The sequence below is a fragment of the Diceros bicornis genome, chromosome 10, assembly GCF_020826845.1.
Source record: "Diceros bicornis minor isolate mBicDic1 chromosome 10, mDicBic1.mat.cur, whole genome shotgun sequence".
Classification (NCBI taxonomy): domain Eukaryota; kingdom Metazoa; phylum Chordata; class Mammalia; order Perissodactyla; family Rhinocerotidae; genus Diceros; species Diceros bicornis.
Genome location: NC_080749.1, coordinates 44163551 through 44182338, shown reverse-complemented (window position 1 = coordinate 44182338; position 18788 = coordinate 44163551). Strand labels below are relative to the sequence as shown.

The 18788-nt window shown below is 31.9% G+C and overlaps 1 protein-coding gene across 3 annotated transcripts in view; it reads right to left on the bottom strand.

Moving 5' to 3' along the window:
• The window catches only part of SLC4A10 (solute carrier family 4 member 10), a 212320-nt gene that overhangs the window by 105640 nt on the left and 87892 nt on the right, over positions 1-18788 (bottom strand). Inside the window, exons 6-8 of one of the 3 annotated variants that reach the window (XM_058549098.1) lie at positions 14308-14496; positions 5219-5310; positions 4181-4270 (exon numbers count right to left, since the gene is read on the bottom strand). In XM_058549098.1, the coding sequence (XP_058405081.1) occupies positions 4181-4270; positions 5219-5310; positions 14308-14496 (371 nt within the window). Of the gene's footprint in view, positions 1-4180; positions 4271-5218; positions 5311-14307; positions 14497-18788 lie in introns of those variants that run through there. The other 2 variants (XM_058549100.1, XM_058549099.1) reach the window with 2 other exon arrangements.

Here is an 18788-nt window from a genome sequence, read left to right as displayed (position 1 = left end):
GGCCCAAAGATTAAAGTGGGAATAGCCGAGAGAGAAAGAAAAGAGCTCTGGCAAATACAGGTGAGGACGAGAAGATTTTTTTCAGCCACATATTTCTTTTGCAAGTTTAATGACTGGAGAATATTTTTTCCAAGAAGTTTAAGTGAAAAAAATTAAAACTTTTAGAAAGAATATCTTAGGAAGTTCATAGCCAGACTTTAGTGACCACATTAAATATGTTGCTTTCTAAAATCAAGACGACAGTACAGCTATTCAGAAGGTTTATAACTACTTAATTTTTCTGTAAGATAAGGGTGCCACAAAACATAAAACGCATCAGATGGAGTATACATTTTATCACAAGGATTAAATATAAAAAGAATCTGCAGTACGTCACTAAAAATATCAAACAGAACCAATGTTCTGTTTTAAAGAAAATAAATATTTAGCAAAGCAAAATTGCCTATTAAAAATTATGACAAATATTATAAATTCAAAAGGTTTTAACTTAGAAATATACTTCCAAATATAAACTTGTAAACTCATTGAACATATACATAGAGATATTATATGGCAAATATTTTAATTTATAGAATCTAACCTTTTAATTTATAGATACAAAAATTATTTATTTACCTTAACAATACAAGGTTAAATTTCATGGAGATTATTATCATTTTTGTATTTATTTTTCCAGCTAGGAGAAACGCACACATTGAAAATGCTTTAAATTTGTAATGCTTTACAATTTCACTATAATGCATAAATTCTCAAGAAGGAAATAAAAGATTACCTACACACTATTAGCCCTGTGAGACAAATATAATAAATCTTCATAAGTCTTTCAGAGCCTAAAAGAATAAACAATTACGTTTTTTTCCCCATGAAAATAACTATTATACCATGCTAATACACTGGAATAAAATTTTAAAAAAGAAAATAGCTTTTTAAGAAAATCTGTAATTGACAAACAGTATGAGTTATACTGGTAATATAACTTTAATAAGAAGTTTAAATTCTACCTGGAAAACTTTCTATAAACTCATTTATTGCTTGACAAATGCCATGGCCTTAACTATTGAAGTCTGTGCCTCAGGCAGGTGGCAATTATACAAATAACTGCTTTAAGATGCAATTTAATTAAATCAAGGAGTATATAATATGCTAAAATATTTTAATTTTATAAAAGGAAATATATGGTACTTATATATGATTTTTTTTGCATTATATAATACCTCATATATCATCGATTGATATCTATTATTTAGAAAAAGTATTAAAATATACAGAATTTAATTTCAGGATTAGCAAATTCAACTTTGATTTAAAACATAACTTATAGTTAAATACTATACATCTGGAGTAGCCATTATATTATACTCATTACATTATATTATTTTTGGAGTAGTTAAATTTGGGGAGGTAATAGATTATATATTATCTAATTATATTATTATATTATACAATTATATATTATATTAGTCCTGGGGTGGTCCTATATTTTTTTATTTGTGTTAATATAAAATTCATAAAGAATCATTTGGCAAACTACCTTTTAATATAACAAAAGATCACATTTAAGAACTGCAATTTAACCTTTTATAAAATTACAAATACCTAAAACATCTCTGAGGAATTAGGTTCAATTACATCTCTAAGACAACCCTTAAGTGGACACAAACACTTGGAGTGAACATAAAAAAATTCTGGAATTTTCTGATTCTCTGAATAGGACCTTGAAGAAATCTCTTATGGATCTGTATTTTCACTCATGCTTCTGGGCTCTTCAGACCTTTACACCAAGAAGGGAAAGATGCTTTGTTCTGGGCATTTGGTACTTAAGCTGTGGGTGAGAAATAGTTATGTCCGCAGGGAACAGAGTTAGACAGAAGATCGTGGTGGAACTGCAAGGGTCTGGACAAGCCACACACTGAGATGTGAAAGGAATACAGACGGAACTTTAGGGAGAAAGTTTAAGTCTTAAGCCCATTATAGAAAGTATAAGAAAATTAATAGGGATTCTCTGGGGAGAAATGGTGTTGTGACACTAACCAGCCAGTGATCTTGAACAGCTCTCTTAATCTCTCTGGGATTCAGCTTTCTCGCCTTCTAAATGAGGAGATTTCTAAAGTTTCCTACAGTTCTAGGATTTAATAATCCAACACTTTGTAATATGTTTCACATACTAAAGATAGATGCAGAAAAAAGTTCTTTCTACATAGAAAAGAATGTGAAGGCTTCTTTGGGTCATTTGAAATAAAAGAAATACCACCAACGTTTGGCAAATATTAAAATAGCCAGGCCGGTCCCGTGGCTTAGCGGTTAAGTGCGGGCTCCGCTACTGGCGGCCCGGGTTCGGATCCCGGGCGTGCACCGACATACCGCTTCTCCGGCCATGCTGAGGCCGCGTCCCACATGCAGCAACTAGAAGGATGTGCAGCTATGACATACAACCATCTACTGGGGCTTTGGGGAAAAAAAAAAGGAGGAAGATTGGCAATAGACGTTAGCTCAGAGCCGGTCTTCCTCAGCAAAAAGAGGAGGATTGAGCACGGATGTTAGCTCAGGGCTGATCTTCCTCACAAAAAAAAAAAAAAAATTAAATTGGCCATCTTTTACATGTCAGTTTAAAAAACAAAGAGATATAGTGTTTTGACACATTTGTTTTTCAAAAGTATTATAGGAAACGAAAATCTGACAACTCAAAAACATTCCTTAAATGAGTAAGTTTGATGAGCCTATCCATTGGAAGTGATAAAAGTATGTAGATTGAATGTAGATAGAACATAGGATCAAGTCACATGAAATGAATAAAGACTTTTTCTTTTTTCCCTAACATCTCAAAATTCTGCTGGGGTTTGGAATCTACATATTAAAACTTAAAATATTTAAATGGACAAAGTTACCTGGAGACTTGCTGAGCTTTGATAAATTCATTACCAAACTCAAATCATTAGGCTAAAAATCCTTAACTCATGTACTGCAAAACCTGGCACTAAAGTTTGTTTCCATAATGATGGATCACGTTTGTTCTTTCCAAACTCTATTACTCTGCCCTCCCAGCTTATCAAGGAAGAAGTATTACTTGGCTTTTCAAAAAAATTCCAGAACTAAAGGCATAAATTATTTTGAATCTCACAGGATTCATTCAACAAATACATAACAAACAGTGTTCAGGGCACTAGAGATCCAGTGGAGAAGAAAGAACATTAAATTCTGGTCTACTATTTATTTTTGACACTACTATTTACACCAATATTAATAACAACAACAATAATAATAATAGTAGCCACCTTTTCTTGAACACCTACTATATGCCCAGCACTCTGCCAGGCTCTCTTTATACATTACCTTATTTAATCTTCACAACAAATTTATAAATAGGTATTATTATTCTTATTTTACAAATGAGAAAGCTGAAGTTCAGAGAACTTCTCCACGATCGGATAGCTTATAAATGCTAGAGTTAGGATGCAAGGCTCTTTCTCAAAAGCCATGTTCTTTCTGATGTGCCGTGCTATGGACAAAAGACTGAGGAATATAGATAGTTGGCACTGAGTAGAGGGCTCTAGAAATTTAAATTGCCTATTAAAAGATGGAATGGATGACTGATTGGAAATGCAATAAGGAAGAAAAGGATTAAAAGAAAGAAAATCTATTTTTCACTCTTCTATAGTTCTAATTGTTTTGGAGGACCTGAAGATAAGACTACTGTCTCCAATTGGCAGTACTCATTTTCTTCCAAATGTGATGAAGCATTTTTGACGGCTGCAAAGATAGGTCAGACAACTAAAAGCAAAATGATCTGGAGATATAAAATTCAGTGTCAAAGGGTTATACCCTTAAAAAAAAGCTAAAAGGTAATTTATTTGAAAAGATGTGATTTATTATCATTGTTTTTGAGAATGTTAAATATGCCCTTGTTATACTGTTAATGCCTGCATAAATAAGTACGCAATTTCTTATGTCATTGCTTTTAAGATAGTATTTCAAATGAAGAATATCCGAAATTAAGTAAATGGCAGTTTGCAACAATTTTATTCCAGCTAGCAGATGAATGAAGATGTAATGCTTTAAAAGGATATTTTCTGGAGTAGCAAATGGAATACATTTGACCTGGCTTAATATGTGAATCACACGCCTCCATACAGTGAAATGAGCTTTGAACCACTGTAGAAACATAGCCAGAGTATGCCCTCACCTCTCTCTCTTGCTGGTGTGGAGGTCCTTTTTCATGCCTTTGTTTCATCCCACATGGACTAGTATGCCCCTTTTGTTGGCCTCCCAGTCCCTGCACGCACAATTAACAGACTTAAGCTGGTACACCGTGCTCCCACAGAGACTCCACCAGGCACCAGAGGGAGAGCATGCACGTGACTAGACCTAGACCATTTAGGCATTGGCAGAGGGATTCTGAAACAGCAACAAGGAGCTGATTGCTATTAATCTTTTCAGAAGCTTGATGCAGGCAACTTCCTCTACTGCTGCCTCCCATTCCCACCTCCTCCCACTGTTACAATCATTGCCAGGGCTAAGTGCTTTATGAAAAAAAATCGTTCTGAGTTCCTACTGTTTCAGCCACTCAGATAAAGAGAATTGTTGACTCTCTTTACTTTTGGTCAATATTGAAACTCCTCTTTCCTGTTCAAGTGTTAAGTTTGCTGTAGCCTACAAGAGTACAATGTCAGGAATTTGCTAACCAAAATCACATTATTTTCACAGACTCATCATTTTCTTAGAATACATTCAAGTAAATGATTTCATTTGAATTGTCCCCAATATGTTTTTATTCAAAACTCGGCTCAGTCTTACTATCTTCTTCCAGTGTTTCTTTAGATTAATGCCTTTCTTTGAATTACAACAATGAAGCTTTATTATTATATAATTTGCTTTTCCATAAATAGAGGAAAAATGATTTTGAAAGAAAACTAGCAAAAGTTTTAAACAATAAACTTCTGTTAAATTCTCTGTCAAGTCTAGTTATTCTTTTAACTGGAAGAGATACATCATACCAAGTGGCTGAAACCTAAAGACTGCATAAAGCTTACACGTTTGGTTTTGTGAATAAGCAAAATGTTACATGTGAACTTAAATGCTAACATTGTCTACAACAATATTGAGCTATGGCTAAGAAACAAAAAATATGCATGCAAAAAATTGTGTCAACACCTTTTAAAATGGGTAGTAATTTCTAGTAATAATTCAGCAGCTTACTTAAGTGAGAGGGAGAAAAGCTTACCTTGCTAAAGTCAACAGTGCTGTTTTCTCTGCTCACGTCGTTTTTATTTTCCACACAGGCTGGAGCAGACTGAGGAGAAACAACCTGACCTGCTAAAAGAGATTGTTATTACAGAATACAAACAATTACTTACACCATTCTAGATATATTGAGTGAAATATGAATTAAACTACACTAACACAGAGTGTTACATACTAATGAGTGTATGAGGTAAGCATGAAGGGTCAATATAAACAGATCTATATCAATACAAATATTCTTATTTGTCAGTTACAGGTAGAAATGGGAGAATTTAGTCAAGAAAATGTAAACCAATTCTCAGATTAATACCACAAATAAACAGTTTTTCCTTACGAAGAAAGATCACTTACAAAAACATTTAAATCTAATCATGATTTTGAAACATCATGGGTTTCGAAATTTCATCCAAAACTAATGATTTAGAGAGAGAAAGACAAGATAGACATCTATTATGATTTAAGCTCAGACTGAAGAACTTAAAATGTAAAGTTTTTTAAAAAGGGCAAAAATATTTATCTGAAAAGTACACAGCATATGTTTAGCTTCTGTTGCATCTGAAAAAACAAACCAATGAGAACAAATTCTTTGATTATAACTTTTAGAGATTTCTATATGAGAGTTTCAGTTACAACTGCCTTTAGCTCACACAGTACAAACGCTGTGTATATGATTTTATGCTTGTCACTATTCAACCGCATAAGCATACTGATCTTGGTCTGCATGAGAAAAGATCAATAAACTTGAATTGTATCAGTTTTCCATTAACACTAACCAGCAACTTAATTATTTTGCAATCTTTCCCTCATTATAGGGAAGATCATGATATTAAGTAAACAGTAGAGCTAGGAATGTGACAATAGCTAGCTTCCATTATTCACTAAATATGAAACATTCTTTTCAATCACAACTTACTTGAAATCGGCCCATATTTAGCAATTAAATGATAAAAATTAATGAGGTTTGCTTAATTTTACATATATCTCTTCTCTCCCCTAATCTTTCCCTATTCTCACTAGTTACTTTTGCTGTGAAATGAGTAATGATAAACCAGCTTTGAAGCTGTGACTATATTTATGATCATAACTCAGTGACTCCAAAACACTGCTCTTATTCTCATAGTCTTAGACAGGAATACTCTCTCTTCTCTCTACCCATCTAAATCTCAATGTTATTCAACGCTCACCTTGAGTCTCATCTTCTCCAATTACTGCATCTGTACTTATCTGAACTTCTCTAAACTACTAGCGTATATACAAATGAAACCTTTTCTTTAAATTCTCTCCTGAAATCTCACTTATTCTTTGTTACCTAGAAATTACTAAGTGTGATTTCAAACACTAATAATTTACTTTCAAATATTACTATAATCTTGCTTTTGGAACTATTAAGCCTCTCTGGCAGGGGTCATTTATTATAGGTAAAATTTTTTATGGTTTAAAATTGTTATATTGACAGAACGTAATGGGCTTAAGATTCTTTTAGAACTTAAATATTTCTCTACTTTCACCAAAGTAAAAGAATATATTTGGTAAAGATTTTAAAAATAATTGTTTAAAGCAAATTCACCTCAAACCACGCACACAAATTCTAATTATAGCCTATTCCAAGGGATATATAAACTTTAGAGAAACGACAGACTTAAGCTGCATCAATTATTTTCCTTCTCCCATTTCTAACCGCAATGTGCAGCTATGACTGTGAACTGTTCATTAGCAGCCATTTAATTTATCATTCTCAAAACAATAACTGTTATTTTAAAAAAACCTTTTACATAATGCATTTGCGCAACTAACAGATGTCTTCAATCACCAGTTTCACATCATTTCTCCATATTTTCATGAGTTAGAACATTAGATATATTTAAACCTAAATTTACTGAATGTTCTTAAAATTCAGTGGTGAAATTCAAGCCATGGAAAAATTAAATAAACATATATCTGCTTTCTTATAATAATTTATTTCATGTGGTATAAAACTACATGGAAGAACAATTATTTAATTCAGTCAGCAAACATATACAAAAAGAGAGTCAACCCAATGCAAAACCATCAACTTTGAAGAGATTTAATTGGATAGAAAATACACTGTAATTTAAAATTTGAAGAAATTGAATAGCCTATGTTTTCATATATATATATTTTAAAAGCAGAACATTTTATAAATTACTCTCAGTTCATATGGTATGTTTAAAACATCAGCACTTGTATTTCCTCTTGTAAATATTAATATATTTTGAGATTTATTGTTCTATGTTATTCTTGTTTTAAAATGATAAAAATTTTATAAAATATTACCTTATAAAGTTGATCATCAGAAAGGGATTTGAAAACTATTTTCTATGAATATTTTAAGTGATATGAATAATGACCTAGTGGAGAGTATTTAATTAGCATGAGACATACTAGATGATAGCAAATTCCTTACTAGTTCTAGATTCTAGACATGTGCATAGAATGTATGCTAATGCAGGAAAAAAAAGCATAAAAACTACCAGCCTATGATGTAGGAATATAAACCACAGATTTGATATCTCTTATACTTCAGAGTTAATAATTAAATAATAGCAGTAAATATTAGTAATTAAATATATTTAATATATCAAAAGTCCTCCCAAGTTTAAAGAGTACTCAAAATCTTATTTCTCTGTATAGATATTAATTTGTTAAAATGAAGCAATACACACTAAATGTATATATCTTCAAGGCAGTATCTAAAAACTTGGCAGGATACAGAAAAATGTATAGGTATTATTATTTAAAAATTAAACTGACAAGTTTGCTTTGGGTTATTTTGAAAAAATAGAAGAATTTAAATAAAGCTTAAAATTTTATTTGCTATATATCTATCTCTATGTCTATCTATATACATAAAACTAAAATCCACACATGAATTATAGTCTATTGAACTACTAGAAATCTCATAAATTAGCTTTTATAATTCTGTTATCAACTATAATCTTTGTCTAAACACTGATTTCTTTAGTTTATTCCAATTATTACTGCCTTTCAGAAGAAGGTGATGGATTTCAAAATGACTTTCATTAACTCAAATACTACTATATAAGAAGAATGAGTAACTTTAGATTTTGAAAGGGCATCCCTTATTTTCTCACTGATGCTAAAACAATAGTAGTTCATACAGTGACAATATTCAAGTACAGGATTTTACCTTCAACCAGAAGTGAATAGATTTCCTAATAGAATAACAAAGAATTTGCTAGGATATTTCCCCCTCCAGGACAAAATATTATAAAGTTAGGATTTAGCACTCACATACATGTGTGGAAACTTTATGAATTCTAATTGTTTATGAGATTTTGTCTAATCACTACTCCACATGCTTGTAAACATACATGTTTTTGCCTATTTCTTTATATTACCCTCACTTTGCCTGCTGATCACTGTCCATATTAATATATCCTATAAGTAAATGTCACTGCAATGTTTAATCACATCTGTTATTATAATATCTAAATAATTTTGAGGCATGAAGATAACTATCCAAAAAAAAGAGACATTTATTAACTCAGTAACCCTATTACATTCAAGATAAATTATTCAAAGCCTGATGAAAAGTGAGCATCATTAGCGTTAACTGGGAAGTGTCCATGACTATTTAAATGTAAACATTTGAGAAACCTAACATCATCCTTATATATTTACCATATGTTTATTTTTCCAACCTTTTAAACTCAGAGTTCACCATCTTAAATCCAAAATTCTAACACATGTTATACATCTTACCAATTAAAGTGTATCTTATATAGTGTTCATATTAGCAACGGTTTGAATTAACTTTCCTTTAAGTCATGAACTCATTTTTTCCTCTGGACCTCCATGTAGGGATCACATACATATCAGTCAGAAAAAACGTTATTATAGACCATGTATTTTTCCAAGGTACATCATAAAAGATGTACGGCAAGCATAGGAAAAAATTGAGAGTAATTCAAATGACTACTAACTAGAAAATGGAAGCTGTGCCTTTCTGCTTGTTATTCCATAAATTTTTCACTAAGTCCATTGTGAGACTGGCATAGTCATTTCCCTCATCATAAAGTTGTGGGGGAAGAACATGAGATTATGTCAAAAAGTAGTATTTTTTTACTTTAAGTCACTATCATTAAAGCATCTCATTATTAAAACACAACTATAAAATATGTTCTCAAAAAATCTGTTAAGTATTATATTAACTCATTTAAGTCCTTACCTATTCTTTTTCTTTAAATTATGTACAAAAGCGTTGTAAAACAGCAGCTTTTAAATTTCTATTTGGCCAAATTCAAATCAATAGAATAATATATCACAAGTATATCATTATTTGCTTCTGTTTAATCCATTGAAAATCATGTGTAATAGAAGGAAACTGGGATGAAGACATGGAGGTACCATACTATTAACCTAGAAACCAAGCTGGTTTACACTACCTCAGAAACCTTCAACGCATTTACAGTACCCAAAGGGTAGGAGATGAGGGAGGTACAGAGATGAGATGAGCCTGTTAGAGACAGACACAAGACAGAGCAAAATAAAGAAATATAAAGATGAATGACAAAGTTACATACATGTGTAGCAATACATTTATTCATGGGAATAGAAAACATGAAGAAAGAAAGGCTAAATACTTAGAAAATGTTGATTAGGTGAGCTACACTTCAAAAACATGAGAAGTATGCACATAATTAAACTTAGAGAAAAATTAGTATGACTGACAATAATTAATGTAATATAAGAAATAACAAATTTAAACACATCATACTAGAAATATTTTTGCTGTTAAGATCTAGTCTTGACATTCCAGGACTCAGTAACAACAACACAGCTTCTGAACAGACCCATTAGTTGTGTCAACAATGTTATCTTGATTTTTTTGGAACAATGGAAAATACCTTTATTATACAACATTTAATTGTCATCTGTGAATCTCTTAATATGTTTTCTCTCAAGTAATTCCAAGAATTATTATTCTAGCTTTTTTTTCTTCGAAGGTAGAACACTATGAGGGAAAATTTTTAAACTCTTGGTATCTTACTTATGAGATCACAACAGTATTTAAAAAACAAGAAAGCATATAAATATCTAAATGCACATAAAAACATTATACATCTGAAAATAAAAAGTACAGCATTTATAAAAGAAGTAATTATAAAACAATAAAACTGATTTCCAAAAGCCATAAATAAAAATCATTCACAATACATATGTGTACATTATTTTAAGGGCTGGAATCCATGCAGGCCTAAAGGGTCAACTTATATCCCATCCTTCCAAATCTAAATGTTCTCCAATAACCTGTGGTTTCGAAAGTAAGTCAGAGACCTTCTGCTCTGTAACTCCTTTTGAGATCCTAAATAAAAGGTACAACTGGGAAGTATTCGGAATAGGAGGGAGGAAAGATATGTGAAGGAAAAGGAATGAAGTTAGAATTATTAGTAAAGGACACAGTGGAATGAAGACACCCTACACCTAAGGAAAGTAAGAGTCTTAAATTATTTTTTAAAATATAAAGGTTATCACAGGGTAATAACATCTCTTAATAGATTTCTAATTCAAATGTCTCAAAATTTAATTGAATGTATAACCTAAATGATGAATATAAATACTGATAAATTTTGCTTCCTAGATCATTTAACACAAAAGTCTTATTTTTATTTTTAGAAAGTCTTTCTAGTTTCAAGGAATTATTTAAATATTCTTGATGTATTTATTTTGAGTACTTTCCATCCATATCCTTTTCAGGGTTCTAATGTTAAGGAAGATATTATTTTTTTTCTATTATTTTTTACTGTTGTTTTGCCAAATGTAACTGTCACTTTTTATTGAAACATCAGAATCAGACATTTAATTCTCACAGTTTTGATGCTTAATGAAAAGTGAAAGTTAAACACAGCATGGTGGCATTAAAAATGCATGGTGAATCCATAGCATCCTGCATCTCAGCCCTTAAGAGAATGTGCAGAACACCAAGAAAAAAATTATACAAAAAAGTAAAGCTAGTGTATTTGCAGATGAGATTGACAAATTAACACAAATCCCTAAAAAGTTGTAAGCAAAATAGTGCAGACTTGGGGAGGAAAGGAGCATGGAAATCACTATCTTGTAACTCTAACCTATACAACGGGAAAGATCCACATTGGAAATTCAGAGTGAAACGTCTGAATGTTTACCCTTGGGACCACTTCCAAGGTAGCATGCTCAATGAAGTCAATTAAGGAAGTAGAAACTTTATTCTACATGACTCTCTCAGATTACTTTATGTAAGCATCAGTTTGTTTTTGAGGGAATTTCAATTGTTTTGCCTCTAAAGTAAAAGTATATTAAACAAGAAAGGGCTTATTTCTATCCCTATGCTTGGGAAGAAAAATGTTTTCTGTTTTCAAATTTCTAGAAAATTCTCACTCTAATTCCTATTCTATAATCTTAAAAGAAAAAAGTCAATCTTTTTACATGAAATACTTTACTAAAGAGTTTTTTTAAAATAATAAGAATATTATTTTTACCCTTTTGGATGTCTTGAAATCCTTTTGCATCTCTCTGTACTACTGCACAAAAAAATTAAATCTCTATTGCATATTTTGAAACAGAATGTCAAATCTATATTTACAGCTATGAATTTCGATTTGTTTGTTTATCTAGAGTTTGTCAGTTTTTTGAGTTCGTAAGTAGATTGAGAACCTTAGTAATAAAGGTCTTTCACACTTTTTTTCACTTCTGGATAGGAGGTTTATTTCTAAATTGGTGAAGTCTATACACATTTTCAGAATTCTCAACACACATAATTATGCAAAGTGTGTGAGGAAGAAAAACAAAGTCACGGGGAGGTGTTATAAGCCCAGCCTTAGAAAACCACTTCTGACAGCACACTCCACAACAATACTTAATTGGATATATGAATCTTATTAGAAATGTTTCCAAGTTTTTATTACACTAATGTATGCCTCAAAAGGATTTGTATGTGTTCAGATAAAGGCTGATTGTACAGATGGTGACAGAATCATTTCAGAACTACTCACATCCTAGTTGTCTGAGAAACTAAGTATTTGCCTGAATTAGACAAAAAGCAGGCTCTCAGAAAACTTTGTATCTATATCTATTTATATGTGGACTTGTTATTAAAAGCTATAATTCTATCCTGTCTTCTTAGGTTTAACAGAAGTTTAAAGCAATAACAAATAGTGTGTCTCAGTCTACATGATATTACAATAAGTGATTTATTCAGAAAATTCAGTACTCTCCTCCCTCCAAAAACAAAATGCAATAAAATCGTTTTATAGTAAACATTATCCCCAGTGAAATTTGAGATATAAATTATGGCTAGTTCACAACCCAAGATCCTTACATCTTTGAATAAACACATATCCTTCTTATGGACATATATTTTATTGTCTGATTTCCAGTAAAAGTAATGAAATTAAGGCAGAAGTTTATTTTTTTAAAATGTTCTTGCTTTCATAGAGAGCTAGTTCAAAGAAATATTTTAATATGGTCTTTGGAATCACATAGACATAAGCCCATAGTCAAAATTAATAAATATGAGTCTGTTTTGTTAATATCACCAATACCAAATAAATACTAGTATTGTAAGCATAATCAAAGTACTACATTTATAATAAGTCTCAGAATATAAAAGCTTCATTTTGTCATTTTCATGTATAACATTTTAAAGCAAATTGTGATTTAGAATATGAATATATTTTAAATATATGATGTGATTCAAAGCAAGTTATAAATTCTCAAAATGTTCAGTGGAATCTACAAATACAAGTTGGTATATACCATAAAGTACTCATAATACTTTTATTGAACTTAACATGCACAACTACAGACTTTTCTATACAATGACAATGACTTACATTCAGTATTGAAAGGTCTTTAAAAAATCAAATGAGTATTTAAAAACTCATTTTGCCATTAAGAACTGGTTCTATGTTCTGAGACAATAGTATATCTAAGCATCTTCATTGATTTATTAAAAGCATGTCTTCTATTTGTTTTTGTATATTTGATTCAGTAGTATGAAAACTGGCAAAAAATCCCACATAAAGCAAAGTCTGGAGAAAACTTATTTTAATGCATTCGTATTTAAGCTTTTGAAAATAGTGGTGAAATTACATAAGACATCCTATGCTGTCAATATATATGCTTTAGTCATTTGTGGAAATCAGAGTCTTTCTAGTAAAGCAGTTAAAATTACTTTTCATTAATTTTTATCTTCTAAAACTGGGAACTTGTATAGCTGATGGAAGTTTAACAAATTCATATTGTCCTCATGATAACTTCATTTACTTCACAAGACTAATGGAAAGAATGGATGATAAGAGATTCCTAAGCAACTTCCTTAGTGTAAATAATGGTCAAATGGATGCAGGGAGAGAACAAAATACATAGGAAGGATAAAACAGTCTGAAGCATAAACCATAAGGAGTAAGTTATGATTGCTAGAGAACAATGGTTGGTGTCCTCTATGTTGGTGTGTGAAGATGGTAAGTGTGGAGGCTCTACAGATGTTGAAGATGCAGCACTGCAAAGAGCAATGAGCCCATGCACTGGAAATCAGGCTTAATACATGTAGAGCCACCAGCAATGTACTAGCCAGTCATTTCAATTGTAATCTCTAATGAAATTTGTTGACTATGAGCAACATGAAACCAGTATCTTTCTTTCCACAAACACTAAATGGTAATCACTATTCATTTTAACTACAAGCCCATAAGTCAAAAGCATTGCATTACATTCTCAAGCTATGGGACAAAGACTAGGACCTTGTTTGGGATGCAATTGATGCTCAGTTTATGTTTGCCGCATTTGCGTCTGTAACTTCTTATTACATAAAAATTTCCCTTGCATTCTTTCATGAGCCTTTCAGGAAATTTAAATTCTTTGTTAAAATTTCTACAGTTTGATGCTTGATAATAAGGCTATAAGCATATGAAAAGAAGCAATTCTACTACAACAATCTAAATTTCAATAGATCACTTTCAACTAAAATATATTTTAAAGGATTTAGAAGGACTTTGATATTTCAGACACCTATAATAAACATAAAGAGTACAATAAAGAAACATTTACCATTTTTATCCATGGAATTTGGTTCTGATTGTTTCTTGCCAATATCAGCAAAGGAACGAACAATGGGAATTCTATTGGTGAGTTTTTTCTGATTCTGGTGGTGATGCTGTTTCATCAGTGCCTCGTGGACCCTGTGGCGTATGTCCTCATTGAGCTGACCTGAGCTCACTTGCTGGTCAAGGACCATATCTGAAGAGGGAAGGAGCGGGGGAGGTTAGCATAGCTTTCCTATGGTGTGCCAGCACTGAACCACTGGGTCCAAATACACATACCCTAGGTAATATTACTCATCTTAAGATAGGAATGAATTGCTTTAAAAACCTCTAAGTATTATCTTACAAACAGAAGTTTATGTTTCTTTGTAGAAATGTTGCACAAGAAAGACTTGAGAAAATCTTCTTTATAAACCATTCAATTTTAAATATGTAATCATCTTATAGATTATTATTTTTCAAATGGACATAGCTGTATTGAGAACAAAGTGCTTTATGTCTCCATTATTCACACTGATGGGAGGGAATCTATCAGAGGTAATACCAATAGAATTAGTATGCTCAAAATTGGAAAGTGATTTCATTTTTATATTTCAATACGGTTTTTCTCCCTTTTTTAGTAGAGAATAATTTCTATGTTTCCTCTTTAAGTGAACAAAAGTCGATCTGTAAAAATCTGACTCAAGGCGGCTTAGGCAGCTATTTAGTTGGTTGCATTTAGAGATTAAACACAACTCTTCCACAATGTTATAAAGTCAGTCCTCTCGAACTTTCCTTAAAAATGTTTTTATTTTTAAAATGTCTTCTATAACCATAAAACAAAGAATAAAAGGTGAGATTTCAGAAGGCTATAATTAAGCAGATTGATATTTACCATACATAGTGTCAGAAATGCCTACAAAATAAGTAGATGAGTAAAGGCATTTTAAGTTTCTTGGTAATACAAAGATCACCTCAATAAACCTCAGTGTAATTAACCTACTTTCAGATCATCAAATAGTAACTCTTTTTGATTTTTTGAGGCACTAACTTCTTATGTAAAGCAAGTAGATCACAATGAATTGCCTTCCACTGCCCTGCTGAGTACACCGAAGATTTGAAAATTAACAGAATTCTCCCTTATAATGTATTCCTTCAGTGTGAAAGGGAAATGGACTAGGAAAACAGACTCGGGTCCCTACCACATTCTAGCTGTGTGACCTTGTAAGGCTGAATAAGCTCAGCGTTCTTATTTGTAAGATGGAGATAATATCTGTCTCATATGTTGTTGCCAGGACTAAGGATATAAGGCACCTAACGCACTGATTGGAATATTGAGGCCCTCACTAAATATTTCCCAGTACAAGATTTTCTCTGCAATTTTCATTAAGTAGGCTATGGGACCCTGGTTTGAATTTTGTAGTGGTTTTAATATATTCATCTGTATAGTATATCAAGTGGAGGCAAAGTTAGGTTCATCAATAACAGAAAAGCCAGATCAAACTATCTAAAATTATGAATTTCATTGGTTCACATAACAGAAAGATCAAAGTTAGGCTGGATTCAATTCTATTTCTTTGTGATTTTGTCAGCTTCCCCCTCGGGTTGATTTTTTCTTATGGTCATAAGGTGGCTACCACCAGCAACAAGGAAATACATATCTTTATTCAATTCCATAGATTCTTTGCCTTTTTGTGACTTTCTCTTAAAAGAAAAGTTCTTTTTCCCCTGTCCAGGAAAATTCTCTTAAGTCCAACTGACATAGCCCTGCCTATGCTGAGCCAGTCACTGACACAGGAGATGGGACCCACGTGATTGGCTTAGATTAATCAAGAACTGCCCTTCACTCTGAAGTCAATTCTCTAAACCAGAGGTAGACAAAGTTTTTCTGTAATGGGCCAGACGATAAATATTCTAGGCTTTGTAGGCCATACAATCTCCGCCACAACTACTCAACTCTGTCTTTACAGCAAGAAAGCAGCCATGGACAACATGTACACAAATGACATGGTTGTACTTCAATGAAACTTTTTTATGGACACTAAAATTTGAATTTCATATAATTTTCATGTTGTAAAATATTAATCTTCTTTTCATTATTTTCTCAATCATGTAAAATGTAATAACCATTCTTAGCTCATAAGCCTGACAAAATCAGGTAGTGGGCTATATTTGCACATAGAGTATAATTTGCCAAACTTTTGCTTTAACACTGCTATTTACAATGGAAAGAGATAGAATGCATGTTTGGGAGTCAGCCATAATGTCCACCGTAATTATCTTCAAAGTTCCTTCCAAATCTGAAAATGTATGATAGTGTAGAATATTTAAACCTATATCTCAGTTCTTTGGAGATCAGTAGTTATAATACCCTGGATTAATTTGAAATAAAGGAAATGCTCAATTGTCGACATACGTGACTTTACACTGAAACCTTGCTAACATGGGAAAATGTATATAAAATATGCATTATACACTTCATAATATGAGTTGTAAAGTAGGTTATTAAAATGCCAAAAGGATACCAAATGAAAGGCAATTTCATTTGTAAGCCATGATATGTATCTTCAGATTCTAATCAGAATTAAAATGAATCATATAATAAACCAAGCACATAGTTATGATTTTTAATTCCTATCAAAGCATAGTCTTTCCAGGCTTGAGAACTACAAAAACTCATAAGTCACTAGCTTCACAGTTTTTCAGAGATAAAGTCTTTATTTGAAACAGTTACATAAGAGAAAATAAATAGAAAAAAAAAAACTCCACTCATCTGCTCATTAGTCACACAGAAACACACAGTAAACTCCTCTGAGGTATAACTGCATCAAATAATATCTTAATGAACTGGAAAAGTTAATCATCTTGCTTAAGAATATAACTTATGCTGAGGTGAGATTTAAGTACCAAAGGGAGGCTGATTCACTAATCACTTACATTGTTCTCTTCATCACTATAATATATATTGGTACGAACCTTGAACAGTAGGAAAGGATAATGGACCATAATGGTTTTGGGCCCAGAGTCAAGTCCTACAATCTCAGCAGGCTGTGATGCCTAAATAACACAGTCTAGCCTGCCAAAGCACAATGCCAGGATCTGAATGATAAGAAAAGCAGGAAGAAAAGGATAAATAGGTCACCCTCTTCGAGCACTAAGCAGGCTCTAGAAAAACTAGTAGTATTTGTGTAAAAGGGTCTCAGAAAATGAAAAATTATTTTTCATCCTAATTAGTCAATTATTTTATCACGATCAATCCATCTTAACTACTGAATGAAAGCTTCTAGAGACCGTGAGATTTTACAGATTCTACATAAATCTCTGCCTCTTTAAAGATTATCATATAAATGCTTTGCCTTAAAAACCCATTGTCTTAACCTTAAAAGATGCTGAGGGAGGAGTGGGAGAGTAGGAGGAGTCTAAATGCTACAGTGTGGTTGACAGCACTAACAGGAGTGTGTGTACTAAAAATGTAAACTACCATAAGAATACTTACTGCCCAGACCAAGGATGGTAATAGTATAGGCCTGTTAAAAAATATTTGGCTACTCCCATACTCCCAAATCTGTAGATTATATCCAGTAAAGCAAACTATGAATTTTTTCCTTCAATGGAAGATTTTAAACAACAAAAGTTATTTTAATGTGTTGAGAGCTATGATTGACAATCTATCCATGGTACTAACTTTGCTTTGGTTTTAATTTCTTACTGTCATTGATAAAATTAGGTTAAAGTATACACACTGCAGAGAGAACATTTCCATTGTTAATCCTTACAGTGCTGAATTTCAAAGAGATTAACATAGACCATAAAATTGCCCGTAATTTATATGAATATAATTAAGAAGCATTTTAATACAATTAATCTCCATATCAGAATAAACTGTGGTAAGAAAATACATCTGGAGAATTTTGGATTTGAAAAGGTTAAGTAATATTTTGAAGGAAGAAGTTTAAATTCATTCTGAGTTCCCTGAAACATTAGCAAATAGACATTTTTAAATTAACTTTATTCAAAAGAAAATCCTACTTTAATTATACCAGAAATTCTTGACAGACCTGCCAGATACAAATGGGATTTTCTCCTGCTAAGTCTACAAAAATCTCTTTAAAGAATTACCTAAGAGTCTATTAAAAACATATCAGAACACTGATATAAAAATCCTGATCATTCTAAAACAATATCTAGGCCGTATTCCTCTACTAGGAAATGTCTAGAAAACATTAATGCTGCAGAGCCTGTGCATTTGCAAAGTACTAGGGTTTGCAGCGTTTAAAGATAAACTATTATATGTAGCTTTTGGAAAATTAAAACTAGTGACTAATACATTAGCAACTGCCTAACTCATAGAAAAATATGATAAATAAGGGGTGAAGAAAAAGTTCCAGGACTTATTGTTAATCACTGTGGTCACAAATTATCATGAAATAGAATAAAACAAAATTTATGATTATGATCATAGGTTAATCAAAAGAAATGATTCCCATCTCTGCAAGTGTCACCTGTGAG